A 27,808-nucleotide genomic window follows, 5' to 3' on the forward strand; every position below is an offset into this window, starting at 1 on the left:
ACTTATTTTATTTTTTCAAACTGTTATTTCAAAAGGGACCCTTCCATTGAGATATCAAATCTCTTTTTCAAGAGAGTCCCGACAAGACAGCAGCACAAAAAAGCGTCACATACAAGAAATAACACAATCAAAAACCTGAACATTGCAGAAGTCATGACAGAACTTTGAGAAGTCGGCAGCTGTTCTTTGTTTACAGGACAAACCATTTATTTCATTCTAGCTGCAATTGGGTGCAGGGCAACACAAACCAGAGACAAACCCCAGTGCAGCATGGTTCCCTGAGAAGCTACAATAAATATAACCACAGTGTTTACTTGGAAAAACTTGACTTGAATGTTTTTTTTTTTTTCCATGCACCACAAAGAAATCTGCACTTTTTTTTCAATATGGGAAACCGAAATCCATTCTATGCTCCTCTAAGAAGATATTCAATAAATTAGAAAAATAAAAAAACATGAAGGTAAAAAAGCAGGTATTCAGAGGTAGAGACACATTTAACCACTTGTAGTATTAAGTAACAATCCAATGAACATGTTTAACTGACTCTCATAATAAACTGAGACAAATTTATTATGAGTCTCAGTTTGTAAAGATTTCTCCAAACAACACTAAAAGCATTTTTGGATTTGTGTGTGCTATAGTTAGCGATGTTACTGAAAAATACAATAAGGTGTCATCTGCATACAACCCCAATCTTGTATCAGAATTATTGCAATTTCTGAACCCAATAGTCATGATCTTACAAGAATCTAGCCTCTGGGATTATGACTTTTCCAACACTGCTGGTGTAATCTGCAGTTAGCAATTATTGATTTCTGCCCTGACATCCTTTTATTGGTCCAACTAGCAACAGCCTGGCGACAAAGCATTTTAAATGGCATTGGACAAAAGCTAGCTTACGCTGTATGTTGATTAGTATAAAACAAACAGACAAAAAGAAAGCAAAGAAGCTTTACTTATACCTACACATTATGGGTGACCGTACTACTTTAAGTTTTAACAGGGTTATCTTTTGTTAATAAATCAATTACTTACTTTTTAAAAATCAGGAATAAACAAGTGGTTTGTGGCTAGGCTGCAAGAAATCCCCATAGCTTAGCATTTAGAGTAGGTTGAATTCAAGTGTAATCCTTTATAAGTTAATAATGCATTTCAGAATTGCAGTTCTCAAAAATAATTTCATAATAAGGATTTAATCAATCGATTTCTGGGGGAAACTTGTGAAATAATGGTTGATGAAACAGAATCTGTTTTAAATTTGAATGACAAAAGTTTGACTGTTTGAACACATAAGCTGATTTTTTTTAACACTTAAATACAAAAATAAAACAGATACAGGACTTTCTCTTAAGTCTGCAGTGGTGGGTTGTAACTATAAGTAAACTGACTCTAGCAGGCCTTTGTGTTTATTTTGAACTGTAATAGTGTTGTTATAAAAAAATAAAAAACATATCCACTTGTTCTATCATCCCATGTGTCAACTGGGTTCTAATATTGTCATGTAAGTAAACTATGTTTTAAGTTTAGACCATTGCTGTAATTTGACTGTTATAATTGAGATACCTTATTAATCCTGCTTAAATGTTTAATAGATGAATGTAAAATATATCAAGAATATTGACAGATAATTTTATCAACAGGATAAAGATAGAACTACAAGAATGTCTTTACCACATACATTTTAAAATCATCAATCTTTTTCAAATTGAATGCTGCTAACAACTTAAGAAATAACCTGTACTTAAACTAAATGCATAAAATGCGTCTTTTTATTTGATTTACTCTGTTTTCTTTGATAACAACTCAAGTTCAGTTGTTCTGCCAAGACTCGACTTAACATCCGATGATCATAACCATTGACTGCACATTAATATGGACATTGCATCTTCATCATTCTCCTCTTACAAGATAATGTTGCCTCAATGGATGCTACCATTTTGAGCTAGTGCAGCCAAGACATGTGCAGACGAGATCTGGCTGGTAGAGCTGTAGGACTGAGAGCACATCTGTTCAGCTCACCGAAACGCGCATTTAACTTACCAACAAAACGTCAAAGATCCCTCAGGTCATTTAACAGATTCTTGTGTTGAAGCAGACAATGGAGAGTTGAATGACTCTTGTATTGGTATTTGTTAAATTTCATCTCGACATTCTTTCTCTACTCTGCTAATCCAGTAAAGAACGCTGCGGGAGCGTTTGTGAACAGAGCTGTCAATCAGTCATCTTTTTAAAATCAAGTAACTAATTAAAACTGAACTTCTCAGAAAAATTAGCACTAATACACAAATGTGCACTATAAGAACTAACTAATGACAGATATGTCTTTAAAAAATGTTTTGATGTGTAATTTAATTTTACTATTTGGCAGATGTTCCATCTGTTTACATGAAGAAGGTGGGGTTTATGACATATAATGCACTTAGTTAGTAGGGGGAGCACCAAATGTTTTGCCTTCACAGTCTATGAACAATTGTGAAGTTTTATTTTATTATACAGCTTATGATCATAACCCATAAACAAGATATAGAATAAACAACAAGAATAAACCTTTGACAGACAGAGAGGAGTGTAGGAATTCTAACAATGCAAAAACCAAATATAATGCATAATATTTAAAAGAATAAACGCAAATTAAACGGAATAAAGTGGTGAGACAGTAGAACAATTAATCATTGTTGTAGAGGGTTTTTTTCCCTAATAAATACAAATAGATAAATAAATAACTTACCTGGTTAATATGGACAATCACAGCCTGGCATGGCATGGCATGATCTAGTCTGTCACAGTAACCAGCCAATTGTTTTGTTTTGTAGATCACCAGAGTTAGAGACAACAGGCTTATATTTTTATCGAAAGGAAATTGAGTAAATATCTTGTATGGATATTTTGGGCTTTCATATAAAACACAGACAGGTGTTACAGTGCTTGATAATAGGGTATTTCAGCAGTCTCACATTAATTATTTACACTTTAATAGGTCCATATCAGCATTAAAAGGGTATACAAAACTAGAAATAAATAACAAAAAATACATTAAAGTGTCAGCAATAACTTCATTTTACATGTTCATTATGATTAAAACATAAAAATACTTTTTTGAGAAGAAAATTACCTTGTGTCACTTAATGTGGTCTGAACGAGATCCCTTAAAATCATATAGATGACAAAAAAATGTATACATAACATTTCTTTGCACAGCATGACATGTAGGGGCATTACTGGAAACAATCATAAAGCTTGCACTCGTCCATCTTGAATTTCAGGATAACTTTTTGTGTTTTAATATATTTTGAAAGTCCAACTTGAAGATCAGACTCCTTTTTTTATTTATTTATTTATTTATTTTTATTTATTAAAAAAAAAAACCTCTATAACAATGATTCATTGTTGAACTGTCTCATCACTTTAATCTGTTTGATTTGTGTTTATTCTTTTAAATCTTTTGCTTTTTACTAGTTTTTTGCATTGTTAATAATACAATGACAAACACTACGGACATGAGCTCAAATAAATCCAAATATTCTAATAAATAAAACAAAAACATGGATGGGACGTGGCTCATGTTAATATATTTAAATGAAAATATATGCAAAATTTCAGATGCTAAGATGAAAATCCTCTTTAAGAAACTCATTAGAGAGGTCTGCTGTTTTATTACTTTAAAAAAAAAAAAAAAAAAGTCTTTCTTGAAGATGAGACTCCTCCACAGTCTGCATCATCACAATGACAGCCTCCCTGCTTCATGTGAAAGACTGCGCTTTGTCATTGGCTCTCCTCGGAGGTTGGGCCTTCAGCGCGGGTACAACCCATATATTGCGTCAGCTCTAATATATGAACCGTAACACTCCGGTTGAAGTCCCGAAGAAGCTTTTCCTGAAAGCTGTAAAGGAGGCATTACGAACCCAGCAGCTAAACACCCACATCCGGAAAGACTTTACGCATCCAAGACGCTGGGACGCAAAACTGCTGGAGCTGTGACATAAAGCGACTCAGGAGAAAGAGAGAGACAGTACCAGACCTCCAACCTCCAAGTCAAGCTCTTAAAGAGAGAAAGCCACTCTATCTTCAACAAAACATTGAAAGTTGACGTTCTTTTGACCGATCAAGACCCTCAAAATGACTGACTTTTAAGCGAAGGCACCGGGAGACCTCGAGGAAGTTCGTCACCGCTTTCAACTTTGACAAAAAGAAGCGCACAGAGACAAAGAATCTGAATATTTCCCTGACCTCGCAGCCATGGACTCGGGAAAGGTATTTACATATCTTTGACTCATTTCGCCAAAAGCTTTGTAGTCCTGTCAGACCTGTTAGGGCAGTCTGTGCTGGTCTCCTTGTCGTAGCTCGGTGCTGTCAGTGGGTCTTGGAGCTAAAGAGTTCAGCGGGTTCACAATACATTTAACCATGAGGCACTGACACGTGCGTTGACGGAGACTCAGCAGAGAGGATGCAGTCAGTTTTTAAGTTACCTACATCATTGTTACCCTCCTGTCTTTGTAACACATGGTGCTTTAGACCTCAATGGTTCTTTATCAGTATATAAATTAAAGCATTAGTCGGGTTTCTTTGTAGAATTTACTTCTGCAGCTTCTTTGACGTCATATGAGGACGCGGTCTGTCACGTATCGCGCCTTGTTGGTGCTGTGTCAACGCAGTTAAGGAGGTATGTCTGCAAACAGGCTACGTGACTGAAGTTTGACAGGGTTAATAATAGTTTTTAAGAGCTGCTTAAAAGAGGCCTGGTGATACCAATACAACAACAGTCCCCACAACAAATAATGGTTCTGCATTACATTAAAAAAATTCCTTTTATTTCATAATTTTCAAGAAATAAAGGAGAGAATAAACTAAACAAGACCCAAAAAAAAGTTGTTACAGGGTCCGTGTACCTTCATTCTATTTCCAATTCTGAAACGCAAATCGGAAAACAAAAGAACAGGCATTTTTCTTTTTTCAATATATGCAGGGTGCGATTTGTGAAAAAAATAGAGGGGGGGATTTCTCCCAAAAAAAAATCATGAATTCTGGTAAGCTTGCGAATAATAATGATAATGAATATTCCTTTTTCTGAAACAACCTACACATCTCTCCAACACATTAATATTTAGCCATTATGTATTTTAATTAGTTAATGTATTCACATCAGGTAATCAGTTATCACAAAATTACAATAGATGTCAGAACACCCAGGGTAAAATGTACTATTTTTAGATAAAAAAAACCCAAAACATTCTAGAAGACATCTCACAACCCCCCTGGGGGTCCTGACCCACACTTTTGGAACCCCGGATTTAGTTTATTCGCAGTTTATGTTCTTCACCATCTGTTTCTAGCTCAAATCCTCAGCTCACATCTACATGTAACTCATCTTTCTTCATGTTACATCAATGTTAGTTATCCTTTTCCATCGTGTCTCAAAAGCATAGCTTACATTCCTTATCCTAAGTGTTATTCTTTCCATGTTATAGTTGTCATTAATAGTTGGTTCTGCATTTAATGTTCGATAAGTTAGTGTATCAGAAGCCTGAGAGAGGCAGCATCAACTGAATGGTCTTTAATTATTGCCAGTGCTATTATCAATTTCAAAAGTTTAATCATTTCAGGAAAATTGTCATCACAATTTCTGCCGTTTTAGTCTGAGTGAAATAAGATTCAAGATTCTTTATTGTCATTGTAGAAAACATGCAACGGAGTTACTGTGCACTCAAGACCGGGCTCAATTGTAAATATAAAAATAGATAATAAACAGGTAATGAATAAAGACACATTCACACACACACACACACACACACACACACACACACACACACACACACACACACACACACACACACACAACATGCCATCATTAAATCATACACTCATTGCCAAAATATGCAGTTAAAAAAAGCATATTAAGATAAGAGAGTCCATATTGCACATGGTTATTCACATAGTTATTGAACATTGTTGCTGTATTTTATTTAGAGGGTGTGTTTTCAGTTCAGAGGTCAGTGTGATGACGCTTTTGGATAGAAACTGTTCATAAATCTTTGATCCATGTTTGGATGGACCTGTAGTGTTCTTTGGAGTGCAGAAACACAAAATAAGACAGTTTATTCAAGTATTTTATTGCAATTTAAGCAGCAAAGTCTGACAGACATATCCTATTTTAATATATAAGAAACACAATTGCACTTAAAAAGCATTTTGGAGGAGTAGTTTTTGGAGTTGTAGGACATTTTAACCACATTAAATTCCACATTCAGACATCATAAACTCATCACATGTGAAGTACAAAGTATTTACAGCTGTTAGGTTTACATTTAGCTGGAAACCCTAGAAAATACTCATGTAGTCTTCAAATACAGCTGGGTTTGACCCAATTTAGTTTGTTTAATTATATTCCCCTAATAGAGAAGACCCTGATGATACTAAATATTGTTTTTTAGGTTATAAATGATTCTCCATCAATTTAAATTACGATCTGGGTCAGAAAAACCCACTTAAAATCATTGTCTTAGTGCTCCTGAACCTGTAATGAGTACATTCTCAAGGCTTTCAGTGAACACGTTTTTGTGTCCCCAGAGATTGATCCGTCAATCTGCGTAAGCATTCACACCAGTCTTCTGCTATCTAATCAATAACTGATCGTTTGTACACAAGACATCATCAGACTTTACATTGTGTCTCAGTTTCAGACTGTGATGCTTCTTGCTCTGTAAGTAAACATGACTTATCTGGTGTCTGATACTGCTGTCTCCATGCTGCGGCTTGTGACCACATTTACATCTGCAGATGTGCAGCGAAGTGAAGCACGTACGCCACTCGCCTGCTCCCTCCTTTTCTTTTATTGATGTCCCCCAGTTAAACCCAGCGGGGGAGAACGGAGGCTCGATCTGGCATAGTGATGAAATAATGTTTCCCTACAGTTGTTTTTGTTATTGTTTCCTCTCCCTACATTATCTTGGACCATCCTCGCTGCACTGTGGTGGACCTTCAGCTGGATGGGTTCGCTGTGGACGTGATGGGAATGGGTTCCTCTGTTCCCAGTGACACAGACACAGCAGATTTCCAGAGAGAGTGAAACCCTACCAAGGGAATACAGAGTCGCCAACACAGGGGTGTTAAAGCCTCTCTTCCCAGGCTGCTTGCTTGCTCCCTGCAGTGTTCAGCTAGTTTTTTGGGTGTTTGTGGTTAAACGGTTGTTTGGGATAAGCTAATTAACTTGTGGTCTGGATTCTTACATGAAAAGTGCATTAAACATGTATTCTAGGAAGTGGTTGCACTGTTGTTAGATTTCCAGTGAAGTGACAGATTCAGAGAAGTGTGTCATCTCCTCAGATGACTTTTGTTTCAGTAGAGATTGTCTGTGTTGAAGTCATGCAGCAGTCTCTGTGGAGAGTTCTTGATCAAATATTCAGATATTACATTTTTAGTTGTTGCGATGGGTATTTGTTTCACATTTCAAGGAGTTAGGTAAAACTTTTACTTGTTTCTGTTTCGTAAATCTAAGATTTTGCTGCTTTTCTTTGTCATTCATTGTCTCATTTATGACATGAAATGAAGATCCCTTCGTTTTTTTCCAAAATAAGATATTACTTTATTGATCGGGGGGGTTCTGTTGTTGCAGCGACCCAGACATAAGTACAATCAAAAATACCTTTAAATAAGTAGAAAAAAATATATAAATAGAATGAAGAGAATACAAATTTAAGATATATACAAATGTTACATATAATATGAATGTAAGTTTCAGTAAACAATAACAATGTAGTATGACATAATATAATAAAATATAAAAAAGTGGCAACCTCCGGCTGCGAGAATTGAATCCAATGGGAAGGGTTAAAAACTGCAGTTCATTGAGTGTCCACTAGAGGCTGGCTCCGGAAGTACCAGATACCACATACACACAAATTCAAAAAAGACAATCTTTACAGCAGAAATAAACACGTTACAGCCTGGTACAAAAAACGAGTGTAGTCTAGATAGCTCATTTCTCGATCGGCACACACTGGACAGGGTGAATTTTTTCATAACGTTGCAATTTTGAAGACATTAAGATTACAAGTTTTTCCATTACAAAGGCACAGGAGACTTGATTGACAGGGAGGAACACTGTAGCTGTTGGCTCGGAGGCTCAAAGCCTGCCTCTTTACATCACACATGTTGAGTTCAACATTTCCAATATGGCTGCCGCCGCCGATTGGCCTCAAAACAGCGCTTCAGACACAGATGGGTGGCGTCACGGATACTACATCCATTATTTATACAGGCTATGGTTTTTTCAGACTGTAAGTAGAAAAATTGAAGCATTATGATGTGGTTCTTTCACTTTTTGGCATTTTAAAGACTAGAACATTGATTGTTAATTCTGAAAATAAGCGTCAGATTATTAGTTGATGCCCTTCGGCTCTTTACAAATTTGTTGGAGAAAGAAACACCCCTCTAAAACCTCAAGCATTTGCCTTCCCCTCCATTTTACTCCTTTGTTGCAGCTATAATCTAATTATGATGCAGTTATCCCCCCCCAATCTCAAAGCTCCTCCATCAAAATATGCGACGCTAATGCCGTCAAACTTCACATTGTTAGCCTTCTAAAGAGCTTTACTCCCAACAACAAGAAGCTTTGTTTGGGTCTGAAAACTCGACTCATTCTCCTTAATTTCTTCAACACAAATAGATTAGGTAATTGGGGTCAAGCATACAGTTGAACTGCTCTGTTTTGAACACAACAGCCCTAAACATTCTCCTCCTGACACTCCTGACAGCACAGGTATTTTGATTGGGACTCCAGCACCCAACAACCTTAGCAACATTGTACAGACATTTAATTGCAGGAGCTTAATTCCTCTCCATGCACTGCCTTTCAGTCCTCCGCCAACTTCTGCTTTCCTTAAGACAGTCCACTAGGTTTCCTTTCATGTGCATGACTAGCTCCCTTCATAATGTCTCATAATGTAAGTGTCAGCCATGTCTTAATGAGGATTAATGAGGCTTTTGCAGTAAAAGTTGGGATTAAGAGATCTGGAGGGATTTTAATTAAGATGAAGCAAGAGTGTACGTTTAATTCACATTCTTGAGAAACCTGATGGCTTTGTGCATAAAATGGCTCATGCCGGGCTGAGCTGGGTTTCTCTGGGTTTGAAATTAGCTCGGTTTAATAAATCAGCAGTGACGCTTTAAGGGTATTAACCTATGTCGTCACCTTTAAACCTTTGGTCTGACCTCTGGTCTTTTTATGTCAGTTTCTTGTGATTGAACATGCTACAGAAACAGAAGTTCCTCGTCTGTTCCTCGTCTGTTCCTCGTCTGTTCCTCGTCTGTTCCTCGTCTGTTCCTTTGTGATTTTCATCTGAGTGAAATATTTACAGCTTCTAAAATAGCATTTATCTATTATTTACGCTGCCTTCATACAAGATTCGTGAGATTTACTACACGAGAATGTACTTTCTGTCATCCCTAAAGTTCATCACTCCCCAGATCTCTGTTATTATCTTTACTTGCACCATGGCTCTATCTGAACCCTCCCTGTATTACAAACTTCTGATATAAGCCGTCATAATGATTGTCATGGGGGATTTAGAGTCTCATTGGTTTTGGCCGTAAACAACCTTTCAAGGAAATTGGCAACTGATTCTCAGCTTTTGGTTTCCATCAGTAACTATCGCATTTTAACCATAGACTGTATAAATAATGGATGTAGTATCAGTGACGTCACCCATCTGTTCCTGAGCGCTGTTTTGAAGCCAATCTTCGGCGGGAGCCATATTGGAAATGTTGAACTAAACCAAACTTAGTGTGAGGTAAAGAGGTTTGAGCCTCCTGGCCATAACATTTTTATAACATGTGTTCTGGTTGTCCCTAGCGTAGCTTTTGCCTTTGAGAACTGTAGTAATGGAGTTTGGACCAATCAGAATCAAGTAGGAGGAAAACAACAGCTACACAAGTGGTGAGGTGAAATTTAACATTTTAACTTAAAGCACACAAGAATGACAAAAACAAACAACAACGACAAATCTAAAGCTAAGGTATGGCTGAAGCACTTCATTCCATTATGCATTACAAATGGCTGCCATTTTTCCTCTACAGCAGCAGAAAGTTGATACTTCATTCCCGGTCTGGCAGCCATTTCTTAAAGTTTGCTTTGAGTCCAGCATTTTTATCTCATCTCTCTGTGCCGGCTTGAGTCTTCTGGCCCTCATAGATAACTATTAGAAACCCTTTCAGCTTGAGTTTACTAACAGTATGTGTAGCACACACAGATAGATAAGCAGCTCTAGAACATGAATCATTTTAAAGGTGAAGTGTCTCGTGGACGTCTTATGTATCTACCATGTGTAAATAAAGGTTAATAATAACCAGGTAGCATTTAGGCCCATCCCTGTTACATAATGACGTTATTCAAATGGGTTTCTTCCCAACCTTCTTCCTCACGCAAGCTCTTATTTAAAAAGAAGCTCATGCTGCACGTGTATCTGAGTTTGTTAATACTCAGTGTTCATTACTCATAAAGACTTTAGGGACCTCAAATGTAGCTTTAATGTACAAGAGGATCAACCACATTAGAAAAGGAGGAACTACTAAGCAATTTTGTGGAGACTTCTGCATTAATAACAAAGAAACCACAAGGACAGAAACGTCTAAAGTGACTTAAATATAAAGACTGTTTTAAGATATTGAAAGAAGTTTTAAAATATTCCACTTAAGCACACATAAGCCATTTTAGGCCTTGAAGAAATTACATGTAAATAGTATTCAGTGTGTTGTGTTAAAGCATAGAGTATCATCCACCTTTTAGATGTCAGAATATCACATAATAAAGATGTCTGTGTATCTAAAGTCGTCCTGCAGAGTGTGGAGGTTTTAAGAGAGGGCAGAGCTGAGAGGAGTTGAGATGAGGACGGGAGACATATTGGATTCCCCACAGCTGTGTAAGCTGACACTGTCGGTTGTGGCATGAGGAGGGACGTGACAGTAGCAGCGTAGGCCATCACCATGAATCTGGCACAGTCTGGCACTTTCCTGTTTGGTATTTAAATGTCTGACCTGATTCAGAGGAACTTCTCTTTAGTCCAATGTCCTGATTCCGAGGAACTTCTCCGTAAGTCCAGCTGTGATGAGTCAAACTGAGCAGCAGCCAGAAATACACTTGAGATGACAGTGGCTACTCCCAGTGAGAGATCCATAAACTTGTGTAATGTTAAGAAATATACTCAAAAGCAAAACAAAACCTTTCTCTGTAACTAAGAGAAGAAAGGTTCGAATGACCTTCAGGATATTTGTGAATATTTCCCTTTTGTCGGCTGCTCTGTTGACTTTACTTTAAACTAAAGAGACACAGCTGGAGAGGAGAAGACATGAGGCTAAACATGTGAAGTTACACATACATCTACTCGAGAATGCACTTATATAATCTATGAAGTGAATCAATCAATCTTTATCTATATAGCACCAAATCACAACAAACGTTATCTAAAGACTCTTTTACAAACATAGCAGGTCTAGACCGTTCTCTATGTTAGAGATGAGATAGGATCCCACTGTGTCAGTTCACCAGTTCCCCCTGCAGTCTAAGCCTATAGCAGCATAACTAAGAGCTGGTCCAAGCCTGAGCCAGCTCTAACCATAAGTTTTATCAAAATTTTTAAGCCTACTCTTAAAGTAGAGAGGGTGTCTGCCTCCCGGACCCTGACTGGTATATGATTCCAAAGGAGAGGGGCCTGGCAGGTCATAGAACAAGAAACTAACAAGATCCTACATATTGATACAGAAGGTGGACCATTGTCATTACTTCTAGGTATACCTAATGTTATTGTTACTGATAAATATAAGAGGAAACTTTATAAGATGTTAACTTTCTGTGCCAGAAAATGTATTCTTTTAAACTGGATCACAGATAGGGTCCCTTCTAAAGTACAATGGCACAGAGTTATACTTGAATATGTCCAGCTGGACTACCTAACATGTGAATTACATTCCAGAGACGATTTTTTCCGTAGAACATCCCTTCCTGATATATATTTGGCTAAATGTTTCCACTATTCTTACAAGAGGCTTTGTGCTATAGACAAAACTTTTTAATATCATCACTATTATTATTATTATTTTTATTCTATTTATTCCCTTATTATTATTATATTTCTTTTTCCTCTATCTTTGCACTTCTGCAATGTACATTGTGAACCCTGTTTCTGATGCCTGTATTAACTTAACCTGAATGCTAACCATGATATATATATGTGAGCCAAATGTATATGTTTTGTTTGTTTAAAAAAATCTAATAAATATATTTATTAAAAAAAAGGAGAGGGGCCTGATAACTAGGGATTGGTATTTCAAGCCAAAATGCTATTTGATAATCATTGGCATGTATTTGACGATTAACCGAAATAATCCCCCCCCCCCCAAAAAACAAATTTAAAAACAACACATTCACACCCACCTGTCCCGTTAACGGCCCATTTTATAGTGGCAGTCACGCTAACCAGCAGCAGGACGAGGTGCTGCTAGTAGCGGGCACTGAGCGATTCAGAAACGGAGAAGATCGCTGTGAGTGTTGCTAATGTTTTCTTCTTCTTTTGCTATGTAATGCAGTTAGCATTCTTCTTGTTCTGTTACTTAATGGGGTTAGCAAAAATATTTAAGACACTCTATAGCCACCGTCTGGTGGGAATACCGTATTACAACCAGCTACCAGTAAAAACAATGAATTATTTTACTCTAAAAGTGACTCTTCTCTTCTATTCGAAAAAATCCTTGCCCATCCCTACTGATAACTGAAGGTTCTACCTCCCATACTACTTTTAGAGAAAAGTACATGTACCTGACTCGAGTATTTATATTCAATGAGATGACTCTCTTATATTTCAGAGGGATAATATTGTACTTTTTACCTTACAACTCTTATATTATCATCAAAGTTACTTTTTGATTTATTTAACAGAACAATCTCAATTTTTCACGCTCAGTTGTATCAAAAAGCATCAAAAGCTAATGGAAAACTACATTGACGTCCATGTTTTTAGTATAAAGCTGCCGGCAGCTATGGAGATCAACATAGAAAGAAGGAATTAGAGAGAGAGAGTCTGTGTCAAAATAGACGCCATTGTCTATTTGAAGGTACATAAAAAGATCAGCTGGCTCAACTTGGCAAACTGATTTATTACAGTTGGTGAGCTGACAAAAGGTGACAAGATGTACTGGTTTAACGTTACCTGTCACAGCCCTGATGGCACGATGTGAGCTCTGGTGTCCCAATTAATGTCAGTGTTATGTAAATATAAACACAGTTTAACTCTTTAGGACTCCTATCCATTGCATTCATAGCCATTTTGCACATTGCTGAACTTCCCTAATGGAGACCTAGACAAAGACACTTCCAGGTGAGTGCTGAATATATCGACTTGGCTTTATTCATAGAAAATCCAGACATCAAAGTCATTTAACCAAAACCTCCTCACTGCGCCTTTAAAGGTGACATATCATGCAAAATCGACTTTTTAATGGTTCTCTACCTGAAATATGTTTCCCTAGCATGTCTACAAACCCCTCGAAAATGAAAAAAATCCATTCTGCCCCTGTTCTGATTTCTCCACTTTTCTGTAAATGTGTGAAACGAGCCGTTTCAGACTTCCGTGTTTTTGTTACGTCGCAACAATATGTGGTCTGTCACGGAGTCAGAGCTCGGAGCTTGTTCAGCCCATAGACTGTATAAAATACAACTCAACTCCTCCTCCGTTTTTCATTACCTGCACACATGTGTGCTAACAAGAAGCTTAGGAGGGAGGCATGCTAGTTGCAGGCTGTCTTAATAAACACAAAAGTCGTTTTTACTCTCCATGTCTGCAGATTTGAAGATCTCGTGGATGATTTTTATTTGTCATGGAAAAGTGCTAGCGCTAGTTAGCATAGCCACATAGCTATATGTTAGTAGCTGTGTACCAAGACACACGTCTACATACTGATAAATTAAACAACAAGAAACACTATATCTGTGACCAATCCTTCAGAAAGGTCCTGCTGCAGGCGCCTCTCCGTCAGGATCAGATTCTGGATCAGATTTAGAGGGTTGAAGTAACGCGATCTGTGAGCAGCCGTGTATATTCAGCCAACATGTAAACATTAGATCAACGTGCTGGAGAGCCGAGGCCACATCCACTTCCTGAGGGGGCGTGGTCAGAGAGAAAACAGACTGTTCTGAGGAGGGCTGAAGAAGAGGGCTTTTCAGGCATGCCAAAATCTGATTTTAAAGTGTTTTTTTGAACATAAACTTTAAAGACATGTTTTGGGGGCCTCTTAGACCAATATATATTGATGAAAAAAGCGTGATATGTCACCTTTTAAAGTCACATTCACATTAAGGATACCAACTTTACACTTCCTCCATTACCAGATATGATAACCCACATTTTACAGATTTACATAACATCATCCTCTCTGATCTCAGCTGTGAACAACCACATGTCAATATTTGTACCTGGTGCATATCCGGCTGACATATAAATGTAGGTAATCTGTCTCGCTGCACTTTGAAGAGCATACAGTAGATTGAATTTCTTGTTGTCATTCTTGGTTGTGTTTAACCCTTTAATGGTCTCAGAGGAAAAGCTTAACCATGACATCCTCATGTCTTACAAAATGTGTCACCAGGCCCTGTCAGCTGACTTTGCTTATCAGAGTTTGACTTACTGTTTCCTGGTTTGGCTCCCTGTGTATTAAACATTAGTTGATGTATTACACTGTTAAATAAATTAGCACTATAATATCAAAGAGTGTGCTTTTAGGGCTTGTAAAAGAAGAATTCATGGGTATGTTGGAAGAGGTTTTAGATGAAGGATGAGGCTTGGCTCAAGAATCAGGGTTTATGTTGGCTGTTGAAGCTCTTACACATCCTTTTTTGGATAAAACATTTCCTCATTAATATAATCAAACTGTCTGATATATGATTGGTCTACGTGACTAAGAAAAGGGGGACAGAAAAATGGAGTGTGATGTGTTTAGTAAATGTTGGCACATATCTTCATGTCCTCTCTAATAACATACCTGCACAATGTGCTTTAATAATACACAACAGGGGTTGTTGTGTTTACTGATAAAGAGCAGAACGTTGTAATTGTATCCTGCAGCACAGATCAGACTGAACAGATGACTTTTTATTTGTCACATGCAAAAGAGAAGGACACATTTGCATGGATGTTATTTGGCTGTGAGGTGCATACAGTGAAGGCACAGGCGTCCTCTATCTCAATATACCAGTGCTGGTCTGGTGTTTAGATAAAAAGGTACTGAAATTACGAATGCCCATTCAACCATCGGCACTATTCTGGTGATATTGTTTTCCTTTTTACGAGTTAAACTCCCTTTAGAGAACTACTGTATGGTCATCTTATGGCAAAGTCAAATCATGTTTTCTTCCTGTGAAATAAGAAGCATCAAATCCATTTAATAATATCATGAAATCCACCCAACAGTCGGTCTTTAAATTCTAGAAACACTTGTAAGATTTATTCGTTCATAATAGATCGCACTTTCAGCGTTATCGTAATATGAACACTCCGTCAACACATCAGAGAAGTCTCACTTTATCGTAATGGAAAGCCAAATTATTTTATGTAAACAAGTAATGCTTTAACTTTCAACATGTTTATATTTTACCCTGATGCAGTCAGATTAAGCTATTTTTTATTCATTTCGGGTTCTGGAGGGACATGTCAAACACAGGTATCCTGTAAAACATAGAGAATAGCAGATGGACATATAGACTGTGAGTTAGAGCTAATATATATACTCTTAGACCTTTGTTTATTTAACACAGGAGCACTATATTTCCGACTGACTTAAACCTGACTCTCACAATTGATTGTGTTTGGTTTGGAAAATGCAGAAAAATAACCGCTGTGCATTGATTCAACCTTGGAAAAAACCTAAATTGTCTGTTTCACGTTGTTAAATTGGAAATGAACACCAACCATGACATCATGTTGGGTTTGTATTGCATTGAGAAAAGCCTTTCGGTTGTTCCAGTCGGTGTTTGAAGCGACTGATTACGTCGTCATTTAAACAGAAATGTAATATAGACAAACCAAAATCTAAAGGTTAGAATAGACAACAGTCAGAATTAAGCACAGTTTATTCAAAAACACAGCCAAACATGGAATCACAAAGTCAGATTTGTTCACTAAGCGTGTCTAACATTAGCACCACTAGCCTTCAGTCCTCCTTGCCTGTGCTGGTTACACATTGCTCTGGTCGAGTGGTTATATCCCAGTTTAACTAGTCATGGTCTACATACAACTTTATCTCCAAAATACGGACCAACCACGGCATGTTATGAGATACCATCTGTTATCTGTGTATGTTTACATCTGATTAGTGGAGCATAGAGCTCAGCTACAGTCCCAGCTAGTGGCAGGTGTTCAGGCCTGCAATTACATCAACTTAACTTATCGCTGACAGTCTTCATACATTTTTCCAAACTCTTGTGAAGTACAGACATATTCTGCCAATACTTTGTGTTTATTACAAATACAATAAACAAGCCTTGTTACCAATTCTACTTTTTGTTCTGTAGAACACAACCTGTGTTTTGGAAATGTCCCTTTGTTGAGAACCCTTTAAGGAAACTGGTAACCGTTGTTTTGACTCTTTAGGGTGTTAATCATGGTCTAAAATACTATTCCTCCAGCAGAGTGTTTTTTCCTGTAATGGGATTTGAGGCTGTGCTGCATGAATAGCAAGCTTAGTCATCATGTGTAAGCAAACAAGCACCAGACTCTGTTTAGAAACACAACCCAAAGTGTGAGTGAAATGTGCCCACAGGTAGAGAGCGACGGCCGGAGAGGAGGGCCGGTCATCAGAGGTGGCTTCAAGGCTATCATCAGAACATATTTTGAATGGGTGTGTCTTTTATTGTTTCATTGTTTCCCTTGAGGAAGTTATGCATTGTGCCGCTGCGTCTGGTTCCTGCTATCAAACTCACCTCGTTCCTCAGTATGACAGGTGAAGAGAGGAGCAGGGGCTGATACTTGTGTTGTGATTTCCTTTTTAAAGAGACGGTGTGGAAGAAAGTCACAAGAAGTTACGTAACCAAACTGTATTGACTTTTGTAAACAGTACGAGTACACTCGGGGCTGAGAGAGGTCTTGTGTATTTAGGTTAAAGGTAAAGATGTAATGGAGGAGTGTTTCATTTCACTTGAACACACAGCCATCCTCACATTCGACAACAATTTGCAGCTGGTTTCAAACATCCACATGTTTGCTTGTCTCTCCAAATAATTCCAGCTAATCCAAAGAGGGGGTCCGGATTTAAACAGTCCCCTGGATTGACTTTTCCCAGATGACACAGACAAGATTGTTCTGTGTGTGTTTCACTCACTGTTTCTAATCAACAGAGGAGATTTGGCTGTACACACAGAGCTCTGGTTGGTGTCCACTTTGGTGGCGTGGCTCCTTTAAGAGCCCGTCCCATTACATCGAGAAGTGAGTGCATACATTCTGTACCTAAACACTCCTGTCATGGACTTGACAACCCTTGCAACAAGTACAACCATTGGCTCAAAAGTGCAGGCGTGTCCAAATTTGTCTGAAGACACACTGAACACTCAGAAACACAGTTTTCTTTTCCCCCGCAGCTCTTGTCGCTCTTCATCATGCAGGGGAGGTATTCAAGACCCCACAATCAGAAAACTGTTGACTTGTGTTACCCAGACTACCTCTGTCACCAGGCGGACTGCAATTTCAAAGTAGCCTTCAGCACTTTGTTGATATTACAGGGAACAGCCAGAAATCCTTTCATGAAACCCTGTGGGGCCGGTTTTGTTGTTCTCTTGCCTCTGATCCAGTTTGCACTCACAGGAGCCTCTTTTAATTTTGTTGAAATGAAGTATTAAATCAGATATTAGTATTTTTTTATTAAAAGATCTTCAACTGAAAACAAAAAACAACTCTTTAACTCCTGTCAGCTTTATTTGGCAGTTTAGAGTCTGTCAGCGCCGTGTTTTGGTTTTACAGCCTGCAATTTAACTGCTCTGTTTAACTCTCACTGCTCTCATTGCATCAACATGTGAGAACAATCCCATAATCTCCTCATAGACTAACAGCAGACAGGGAAAGTAAGCGACTATTTGGTAAATATATTTGAGGATTTAGCCGGCACAAATTTCCCTCAGGGGTCAGAGAGGGCTAAAAACCAGAGCTAAAGGAGCGCAAATATCAGGCTATATCTACACACATGGCCAGAGGCACACATTTGAGGAATTATAATGTTGCTTTTGTTTCTTCTTCTTTGGCAAAAGGTTAACTTTCCCACATCAATTATAAAGATCTTAATCTTAAACTGTATGAAACATGGACGTAGTCTTGGTGACATCACTCATCAGCCGTGTAGAAGAAGCAAGAGGATGGAGGCCACAATGTTGGAAGTGGCGACTCCAACAAACTTTGGAGGAAGCTGAGCTCATGGAGATATTTTTTTTGAATGTAGTTTAAAAGTTTATTCTGTGTTTTAGACTCACGTCAGTGCCTTCAAAGGTGTTTTTATTCTGCAGCGGAAGAAAGTTCCTGGAAATGCTGATGTCATTACCTGAACCTGCACATGGCAATTGTTGTTTCTGTGTATTGTGCATGTGCCAAGATGGCAGGCTACTGGTTTACGTCAGTTCAGTGCTGTTCAGTGTAATTGTATGTTTACAAAGAAACCTAACAGGGGGCAGAGATATGTTCAAAACAAGCGTCAACCTCCAGTCGAGAGAAACGAAGCCAATACGGAATTGTTAAAAACTGCAGTTCATCGAGGATCTGCTTGAGGCTGGCTCCGGAAATACCAGAAACCACATACAGACAAATTCAAGAAAGCCGATCTTTACAGCAGAAATAAACATGTTTACAGCCTGGTACAAAAGACGAGTGTAGTCTGGATAGCTAATTTCTCGATCGGCAATTTAGAAGATATTAAGATTACGAGTTATCCATTACGAGAGGCACAGCTGACTTTATTGACAGGCAGGAACACTGTAGCTGTTGGCGAGGAGGCTCAAAACCCGCCTCTTTATCTCACACTCTCTCGACAGCAGTTATGTTGAGTTCAACATTTCCTATATGGCTGCCGCCAACGATTTGCCTCAAAGCAGCGCTTCAGAAACGGGTGGGTGACGTCACACGTACTATGTCCATTATTTATACAGTCTATGGTTCAAAGCACCTCAAGTGTGGAAAGGACAAGTAAAGAATCAGCTTCTTAAAATATCTGTAAACGTGGGGTAACCTTAGTCTTTAATATAATAAAACGCTGTACAGTTTGCAAATTCAGACATGAGCTAAATAGAACAGAAGTATGTAACAGGCTGTAAATGCATGGCCACTGGAGACAACCTCAAGTGGACACTCAAGGAACTGCAGTTTATCCCACTACTGCATTGGCCTCATTTTTCAACAGGTTGCTGTTGGTCTTAATATGTCAGTTTCGTGTTCACGATTAGTTTCTGCTGCCCCAAACTGACCAGAAATATAAAACATATAGTTCACATCAGCCTCCAGTGGGATCACAAGTGTCCCTTCTCTCTCTGGTTTTGTGGCTTGAATAAAAAATGTCCTTTTCGAATCTGTGTTTAATTCGTGTGACCAAAAACACACCGTACTGTCAGTGTTTGAGATGAACATGTTTAATTTCTACTTGTTCTGTTCGCATATGATAAAAGCGGGAGATTCTGAGGCGTTATCTACCCTTGTTAAGGTCAAGTCTTCTGTTGCCATAATAACAGAAGGAACTTATCTGGCTGTGAATCACTCTGTCAAAGGATTGGTGTGAATCACAGGCCTAAAGTCTAAACATGAATCATGCAGTCATGGTGGCGGACGGAGAGATGTAAAAGATGGAAACAGTAAGCAGCTCCTCTGATGTTTGTGTTCTAAATTTAAGCTGAAATACGTGCAGCAACTTTTCTCTGTTCTGTTTCTGGATGTTTCTCATGAAGTTCTCTTTAAACTCTGTACAGTAAATGTGGTCGTATTGTAGCTTAAGGCTGTTTTTTCTCTTCTCAGATGAGGAAATAGACAGCGACGTGACTCTGCTCTGCTTTATTAACTTTATGGTATGAGGAAAATCTCTGCTGATCTGCGGGGCTCTGCTGAGATCAAGCAACAAGAGGAGTCTGTAATAACAGCAACAGGAACACAGACAATGACATTTAGTAGACCTGGGTCAGACCTGGGCCTCTTCCAGGAAGCAGATTTATTAAATTACCTGGATAAAACCTGGAGGCTCCTCAGACGTGACCCCAAAGGACAAAAGTTAACCACAGAACCCAGTTTGAAAACACATTTCTCCATCTCTTCCCTGTTTGTCACTTAAATCATCCTGTAGCATCTTTTCTCGGCAGGCCTCGGTTGCTAAATCTGGCGTCTTACCAAGCACCGTCATGATGTTTACGATATTCAGACACTGCTATCATTATACCTGTTGTGAACCGCCGGGAGGATGAAATTAGAAACTGACCAGCTTGGACATTTTGTTTATGTCAGATTATTTTAAGGATCCTGAATCAAACCGCAGAGATACAGCAAGGCAGTAATGCTTCATCTGAAAAACAGGCAACATTTTCTTTCTGTAAACTGATTCGTCCGGGACTCTGTGAGTAAATGCAGCTTATTGTCCGGCGGGGAAGATGATATATGTGCTAATCGTACTTCTTTCACTCGTCCCAGGTTGTCATAATGAATAACTGGTCAGACTGGTCTTTTTGCTGACAGCCCTTCCTCTTCTTCTTCTCTGTTGTCTTGCAGAAAATAACGTTCCCGCTGATGATGAGCGTCGGAACAGCCGTGATTGGTTCGCTGCAGTTCGGCTACAACACCGGTGTCATCAACGCCCCTCAGAATGTGAGTACTGTGTCCAAAAACATCTACAGGACCGAGCTACAACTTCTTTTAACCTGACAAGACACATAAGTACAGAGTTTATTTGTGTTACACCTTTGTAAGCATACTCAACTCATTTTATTTATATAGCATTTTTCATGCATTCAGGCATGCCGCCCAAAGTGCTTCACAATGTCAAACCAAGAGAGACAGAAAACAACAGCAGTAGGTCAAATGATACAAGGCTAAAAGAAAGATAGAGAAAAGTTATATGAAATACCAAAAAATCAAATAAAATCATTACAACAGAATACATAGATATCAGAAAAATCAAATAAAAGCATTACAATAAATCAATAAAATCTAATCAGATAAATACCAGAAAGATAAAATACAATCATAACAATAAAAACAATAGAATAAAAAATGATAAATAACAGAAAAAATAAAATCAATAAAATAAAATTAATTAAATCCGAGAAAAATAAAATAAAATATTACAGTCAATCAATAGAATAAAATAAAATCATAACAATAAAATCAAAAGAATAAAATCAAAAGAATAAAATCAGATACATATCAGAAAATAATAAAATCATTACGGTAAAATAAATAAAATGAAATTATATGAATATCAGATAAATCAAATCAAATTATTACAATAAAATCAATAGAATACAATCAGATAATTACCAGTAAAATAAATAAAATACAGTAAGATAAGATATAATATAAATGAATAAGATACAACTTAAACAGTGGTAAGGATTTAAACATTCTTAACAGAAGAATATTGGAAGAATAGAATAAATTCAAGTTCATGATTTGATTAGAAAATGATCATTCGTGCACTTTTAATCAAATATTGTAATTTGAGAGAGAGAGAGAGAGAGAGAGAGAGAGAGAGAGAGAGAGAGAGAGAGAGAGAGAGAGAGAGAGAGAGAGAGAGAGAGAGAGAGAGAGAGAGAGAGAGAGAGAGAGAGAGAGAGAGAGAGAGAGAGAGAGAGAGAGAGAGTCATGAGAAAGCTAGAGTAACTAATGAACACAGTGCAGTGAATCAAAGGAATAAGACTTGTGTTTGGGTTTTGGGTTCTCTTTTTGCAGTGGATGGGCTCTGAAGAACAAATAAGCAAACTACATCAAAGTCTGTTAAACACAAAAAATAGAGTAAAAAGAAGAGAAAGGGACACGTGTTTATCTATTCTCCCTGATAACTGAGAATGTGTGCTTGTTGATCTCTCACTTTGTGCATTAAAGAACAGGACTGAGCGTGCAGGGCGGCTGGGTTAAGGGTTGAGATAATAATAGCTGCATTCAGGCCTATCATGTCCAAGGACATCTGTATGAACACACTCTGAGTGATCCCTGTGTAAAAGACTGTGTCTATGCCCAAAAATGGGCCTCTTCTGACTGGTAAGGGACTGGGAGAAACCAGACGGAGGAAATGAAAGAAAAAGGTAGACGGTCACCTCTTCCTGGAACTGTGAGATCTAATAGAAAATATGCTGTCGTGACCCCCTGTGGACCAAATCCTCGGCAGGTTTCATGAGCAGACAGGTACACCAAAGACACTCATTTCCTGCAGTTTGTCTACACGGTAATACGACGTGTAAATAACCTGTGTGTGCTCAGTATTGTTTCGCTCTGAAAACACCCTGTGGCCACACAGCTGTCTGTGCCCAGGTCACAGGTGTGGAGACTCAGCTCCGCCTGCTCCTTTTGTTCACCTGCAGAGACCTGGGAGAGGTGGAAACTGACAGTCGGGGGGATCTGAAGTCACAGCTGTTATTGCTGCTCTCTCTCTCACAAACACTTTCAAAGCTCTCCTGCACTCTGATGGGAAAGAGAGTTTGCATTCCTCTCTTTCATTTATGTGTAATAAAAGAATAAACCCTTGTTTCTAATTGAGTCACGAAGGAAACACAAAGCAGGCAGCAGTATTAAAGAAGGAATTTCAGGCTTTTAGAGATTCATGCACTTATTACGCAACCGTCAGATTATGCAATGAAACCAACTGAAACTAAATGTGTTATTTTGTGGACTTGTCACGGGTATAAGAGACAAAACAGATCTCAGTTCTGGTGAAATACTTGCAGCGGTTTGGAAGGGTTTCTGATACAGCCACGAATTAAGAGTCAGGTGTCCTAGTTTGACAGTAAGTGTTCAGATCAGGTACCAAATTTACAAGCTTTTGAAAACTCGACTTGTTTCCTCTTCCGTGAAACCCTTTACGGCAATAAGATATTTAATGACTGCCACGAGCAAATCTGATTTCAGAGCTAAGAGGAAGAGCTGATTTCAGGTAGATAACAACCAAACAATCAAATAAAAAAGTTCAGTGCTGTAGAAGGGTGTGATGTCAGTCAAAGCAATCACAACTTTACCTTTATATCTTAATGTTGCATAAAGTATGAGATAAATCACAAATTGAAGCACCAGCCTGTAAACTCAGGGTTACCCTACAGCTGTAGGAGCTGTTCTGCTTCTAAAAGTGTAGTGAGCCAGGTTTTAGATGACTTCTTTAAAGCTCCAGTGAGGACTTTTAGATTTGAATTTACGTTTACGCTAAAATCATTAATGGATCTTCAAAATAGTCACTGATAGACTTGGATAATCATTTTTGCATTCCGAAAAGTGCTAAAAACTTCCAGCTCCTTTATAATATTCAAACCTGTGTAACACCTCAGCTGTCCATGCAGCACAGACCTGCCTCGAACCTGAACACATCACGTGTTTGTCTCCATGAAGCTTGTGAGTGGCTCAGGGAAGGTCTGCAGATTTAGAGGGGGGTGGTGAATATGTGGTCTGCTGCACACAGGGCTAGTGTCAACCTGCCCCCTTGGCTTGTTATCCCCCTCCCAATACTCAGCACAGGTCTCACACACACTCCAACACTCTCACACACACACGGAGGTCCGAGGAGCGTCACGTGCAAACAGTTGAACAGCGAGTGTGCTGAAGTTCTTAATCCTCGATTAGTTAATGACCTTTCAAGAGACTACAATTTCACAAATGCAAGTTTTATATAGCAGCAGCAGTGCAGATAATCAGCAGGACGTCTCCGCTCTGCATGTGATAAGGCTGCAGTGATGCTAGCGCTGCCTGTGACGTTGGCCTTGCACTGTTACAGCGTCTATGATTAGATACGCTCTTTCAAGGGCCAAGCTGCACTCGCTTTTTTTCCTGGCCTGCCTCCTCCTCGGCTGCAGCATGTGTGACCGCTCCACGTAGAAAACAACATCCTTATTTGGAAGTTTAATCGAGAGGTCATCTGGGATTTGTTTATGTTAGTTCAGTTTTGAGGAAGATCTCGGGTGCTGAAGATCGGGGATCTACACTTTTCTGAGCTCAGGATCAAAATCTGTTTTTAAAGTTTTGTTCTTCTTGAATTTAAAAAAAAAGTGATCCTACTTTTTTAAACACTTTCTCCTGATGAAGTTTAAAATGTCACACTGCACATCACTTTCTTCTAGATGAATTATCTCAACCCACTCAAATTCAAGGGCCTTCTTAACAAATAAAGGAGTGAAACACAAAACAATCCTCTCTATTCTGCCCTACTTCTTCAAACACAAAGCAAAGTGTTGAGGACAGATAACTTTGAATCATTTCATTTTCTCCCCTCCGTATCTCCTGAACACAGAGCGCACCTTGATGACCCAGCTCTCAGCAACATACACTGACAGCCCGGCAGCATGAATGGACAGTCTGTTTCATTGTGTGGTGAGAGCCAGCTGGTGGTTTGGGCTGTGCAGCCTATTGACTGTGAAGAGACGGGGGAAAGAACATGAAATCATTATGTAATGTTTTATGATTAGTGTCCATTCAAGACATCTTCATCTGAAAAATACTGCCAGAGTGCAAAAGTACAACATTTCAGTTAGAAATTAAGTGAAGTTTAAATACTGGTACCAGAAAATCAAGAGATGCAACAAGTAATGTTGGCTGGTACTCCGCTTGTTTACAGATATCAACGCAATGGAAAATAATGAGGCCTCACCATTATTTATTGCCAATGAATGTGACTTATACAACATAACAGTTGATTGATGACAAGCTCTTTAGCCCTTTTTTTGCTTTTGGACACAAATGTGAAAAAAACACAGCAGCTGAATGATAGCATTATTTATGTTTGTACTTATTCTCCATTCATTTTGTAGGTTTGGAATTTGAGCTTTCTCAATGATAGTGTAACGAAAGCCTCAGTGATGCTATCATTCTGAAACTAATGTTTCATAATGAAGATTAAACTTGGGCCCTTGGCTACGACGAGGGAATTTATGATGACATAACTGAAGATTGAAGAAGGTTTGTCGTCATCTTAGAGCGTGTGTGCACGAAGAGGAATGAAATGAAGTACTCGGGTCCGGGAAAAAGTAGTAGTAATAATAAAAAATTAAAAAATAATAATCTTTATTTTTATAGCACTTTACAACAAAGTTACAAAGTGCTTCACAGAAAAACACAAAAATAAACAAAGAAAAGAAAAAAAAAATATATATAAAATTATAATTATAATAATAATAATAATAATAATAATAATAATACAAAATAATAATAATAATAATAATACAAAATAATACTAAAAAAATTATAATAATAAAAAACAATTAATAAAATAAAGGAAGTAGGCAAACATAAAAATACTGTGATTGAAATTTAGAAAAACTATGAAAAAAGTATAGCTATCAACAAAAATAGAGTAAGTAGAAACACAATAAACAACAGCAATAAGCAACAACAGTTTATTATTTTAATATTCCTAGTTTATCCTTTTCACTCTTTCTATTTTCTTCAATGTGATGTCATCCTCTTATTCTGAAAACCTAATTTATTGTCCTTTAATGCCTTTATTTACGTATCCATTTTTATTTATTTATTTTTATTTATTTATTTCTGAAAAACCTCTTAAACAATGATTTATTGGACTATTTTCACACCACTGCATTCTGTTTGATTTGTGTTTATTCTTTTTAACCCTTTGCGTTATCTGTTTTGCATTGTTAAAATTTCTGCCCTCCTCTCTGTCTGTCAAAAGGTTTACTTTGTTATTGAAACACACTTGTAAACATTAGTTTTTAAAGGTGCAATATAAATAAAGTTATTATTATCATTTATTAAAGAATAAAAATGTTCAGTGTTGCGGTCGAGCCACTAAACCTCGAGTCCAGGCTAGGTCCAATTCCAGCCGTTTTCATCCGTGTAAGGATTATTAGTATTAATCAGCGCAGTTTCACTACAAAAGTTTACTGTATGAACCTGGACTGACTGTAATGTGTAGAAAACATTTCATTTCCACACATCAGATTCAGACTGATCTTTATCTTGAGATTTGACTTGTCGTTGTGCGTCTTGTGGAAATGCAAACCGTGCCTCTCTTATTGCTGTGCTGGACTCATCGTCACTGCTCTGGCAGGATCACCACAGCTGTTTAGTGAACTCAGAAATACCCGCGACCCAACCAAATGTCTTGGACTGAGACGTCGAGTCACTTTAGTTTAGCTAACATTACAATTAGCATGCCAGCAGTTACGCAAGCGACAGTTCAAGGAGGCTAACTTTAGCATCGCACTTCCTTTTCTGGCTGCATCCTGGACCCGTGTCTGTTGAAGTTTGAGCTTGTCACCATCTACTCCTCGACATAAGAAACATGTTGTACTGCTCCTGCATGCATGTGCTGTAAAATTTTGGAAAGCAACGTCGGAAGATTCGTGACGCCTCTTTGGGCATGCTGGCAGGAGCTGTGGCTGAACGAGAACATGTGTGCATGTGACCGCATGAACCAACCCCTGCTCCAAACTGAATTATTGGGGCCTTATTTCAAACAATAAATAAATAGATAATTAAATTAAGTCAATATAAATAATAAGTCTGGGTCCTCCTCTCCATCATCCAAGTGCTAATATATGCAGGAGTCCAGGTCTGAGTCACACATCCCCATGTCAGACTTGGATCCTGGACTGAAGAGTTGCAACACAAGCCTTAATTGTTTTTCCACAATCAGTCCATCATGAACAAATAGTCTTAACATCACATTCAGTGAAGCATATGAACTCATATCCCCTCCCTGCTTGCATACGTACACTGACCCAGAGCCAGGCTGGAGCTCCTCTGCATACACAGCGTACATTTGAAAAGGCTAAATGTTATGGGATGAAGGTCACGGGTACAGTATAGTATGTGATGACACACTCGTGACCGCCTGCTGGGTCTTGTGAGTGAAAGCTGATAGCAGATATGACCCGATCTGTAAGTGTCACTCTATATGCACCCCTCTTGCAGAGCGGCAACCTTGCATAATGACAGCCTGGTGTACGCACACACTGCTGAGTCTTTTTTTCCACTCCACTATGGTGGGGCTTCATGTTTCAAAATAAATAAAAGTGATGTTATCCTATCTCGGAGGCACATGACTGAGCTGGAGAGGCACACTGGTGGGCTCAGAAAGTTATGGGATTTGCAGACGAGGTGCTGACCTCTGAATCATATGAGAGGTGTTGCATAAACACACACACGCAGGCTAATCTACCCCGTCACTGGCTCGCTGGACGTGTTTGTCAACATAGTGAGGAGGATGGATGGGGAGGAGAAGGAACTGAAACCTGACACTTGTCTGGTAAACTTCCTGGTTGTCAGATTGGTGGTGATTGTACAGTGCTGCCATCAGGTGGTCACACAGAAACAACTCAACAGTTTCTGTGTACTGGAGTAGGGGAGAGGGAGACATACAGCTCCTTCTTTCTGTTGTTTCCTTCATCGGACAGGAACAGAAGTTTTATACGTTTACAGTCACTCAGGATGAAAATAATAATAGTACAATAAAATAATTATTATTATTAGCATTATTATAAAAGTAATAGTAATAATGACATTATTATTATTATTAATAATAATAATAATAATAATTTAGTATATATATATATAGTAATAATAAAAATAACATGTATTGTTAATATTATTCATGTTAATAA

The 27,808-nt window shown here is 38.2% G+C and overlaps 1 protein-coding gene across 1 annotated transcript in view; it reads left to right on the forward strand.

Moving 5' to 3' along the window:
* Positions 1–3,811: 3,811 nt before the first annotated feature.
* Positions 3,812–27,808, forward strand: part of slc2a1b (solute carrier family 2 member 1b) — a 30,574-nt gene continuing 6,577 nt past the window's right edge. Inside the window, exons 1-2 of the mRNA XM_034684305.1 lie at positions 3,812–4,251; positions 20,763–20,858. Coding sequence (XP_034540196.1) covers positions 4,237–4,251; positions 20,763–20,858 — 111 coding nt within the window. The 5' untranslated portion in view covers positions 3,812–4,236. The remainder of the gene's footprint in view (positions 4,252–20,762; positions 20,859–27,808) is intronic.

The sequence above is a fragment of the Notolabrus celidotus genome, chromosome 1 (assembly GCF_009762535.1).
Source record: "Notolabrus celidotus isolate fNotCel1 chromosome 1, fNotCel1.pri, whole genome shotgun sequence".
NCBI lineage: Eukaryota > Metazoa > Chordata > Actinopteri > Labriformes > Labridae > Notolabrus > Notolabrus celidotus.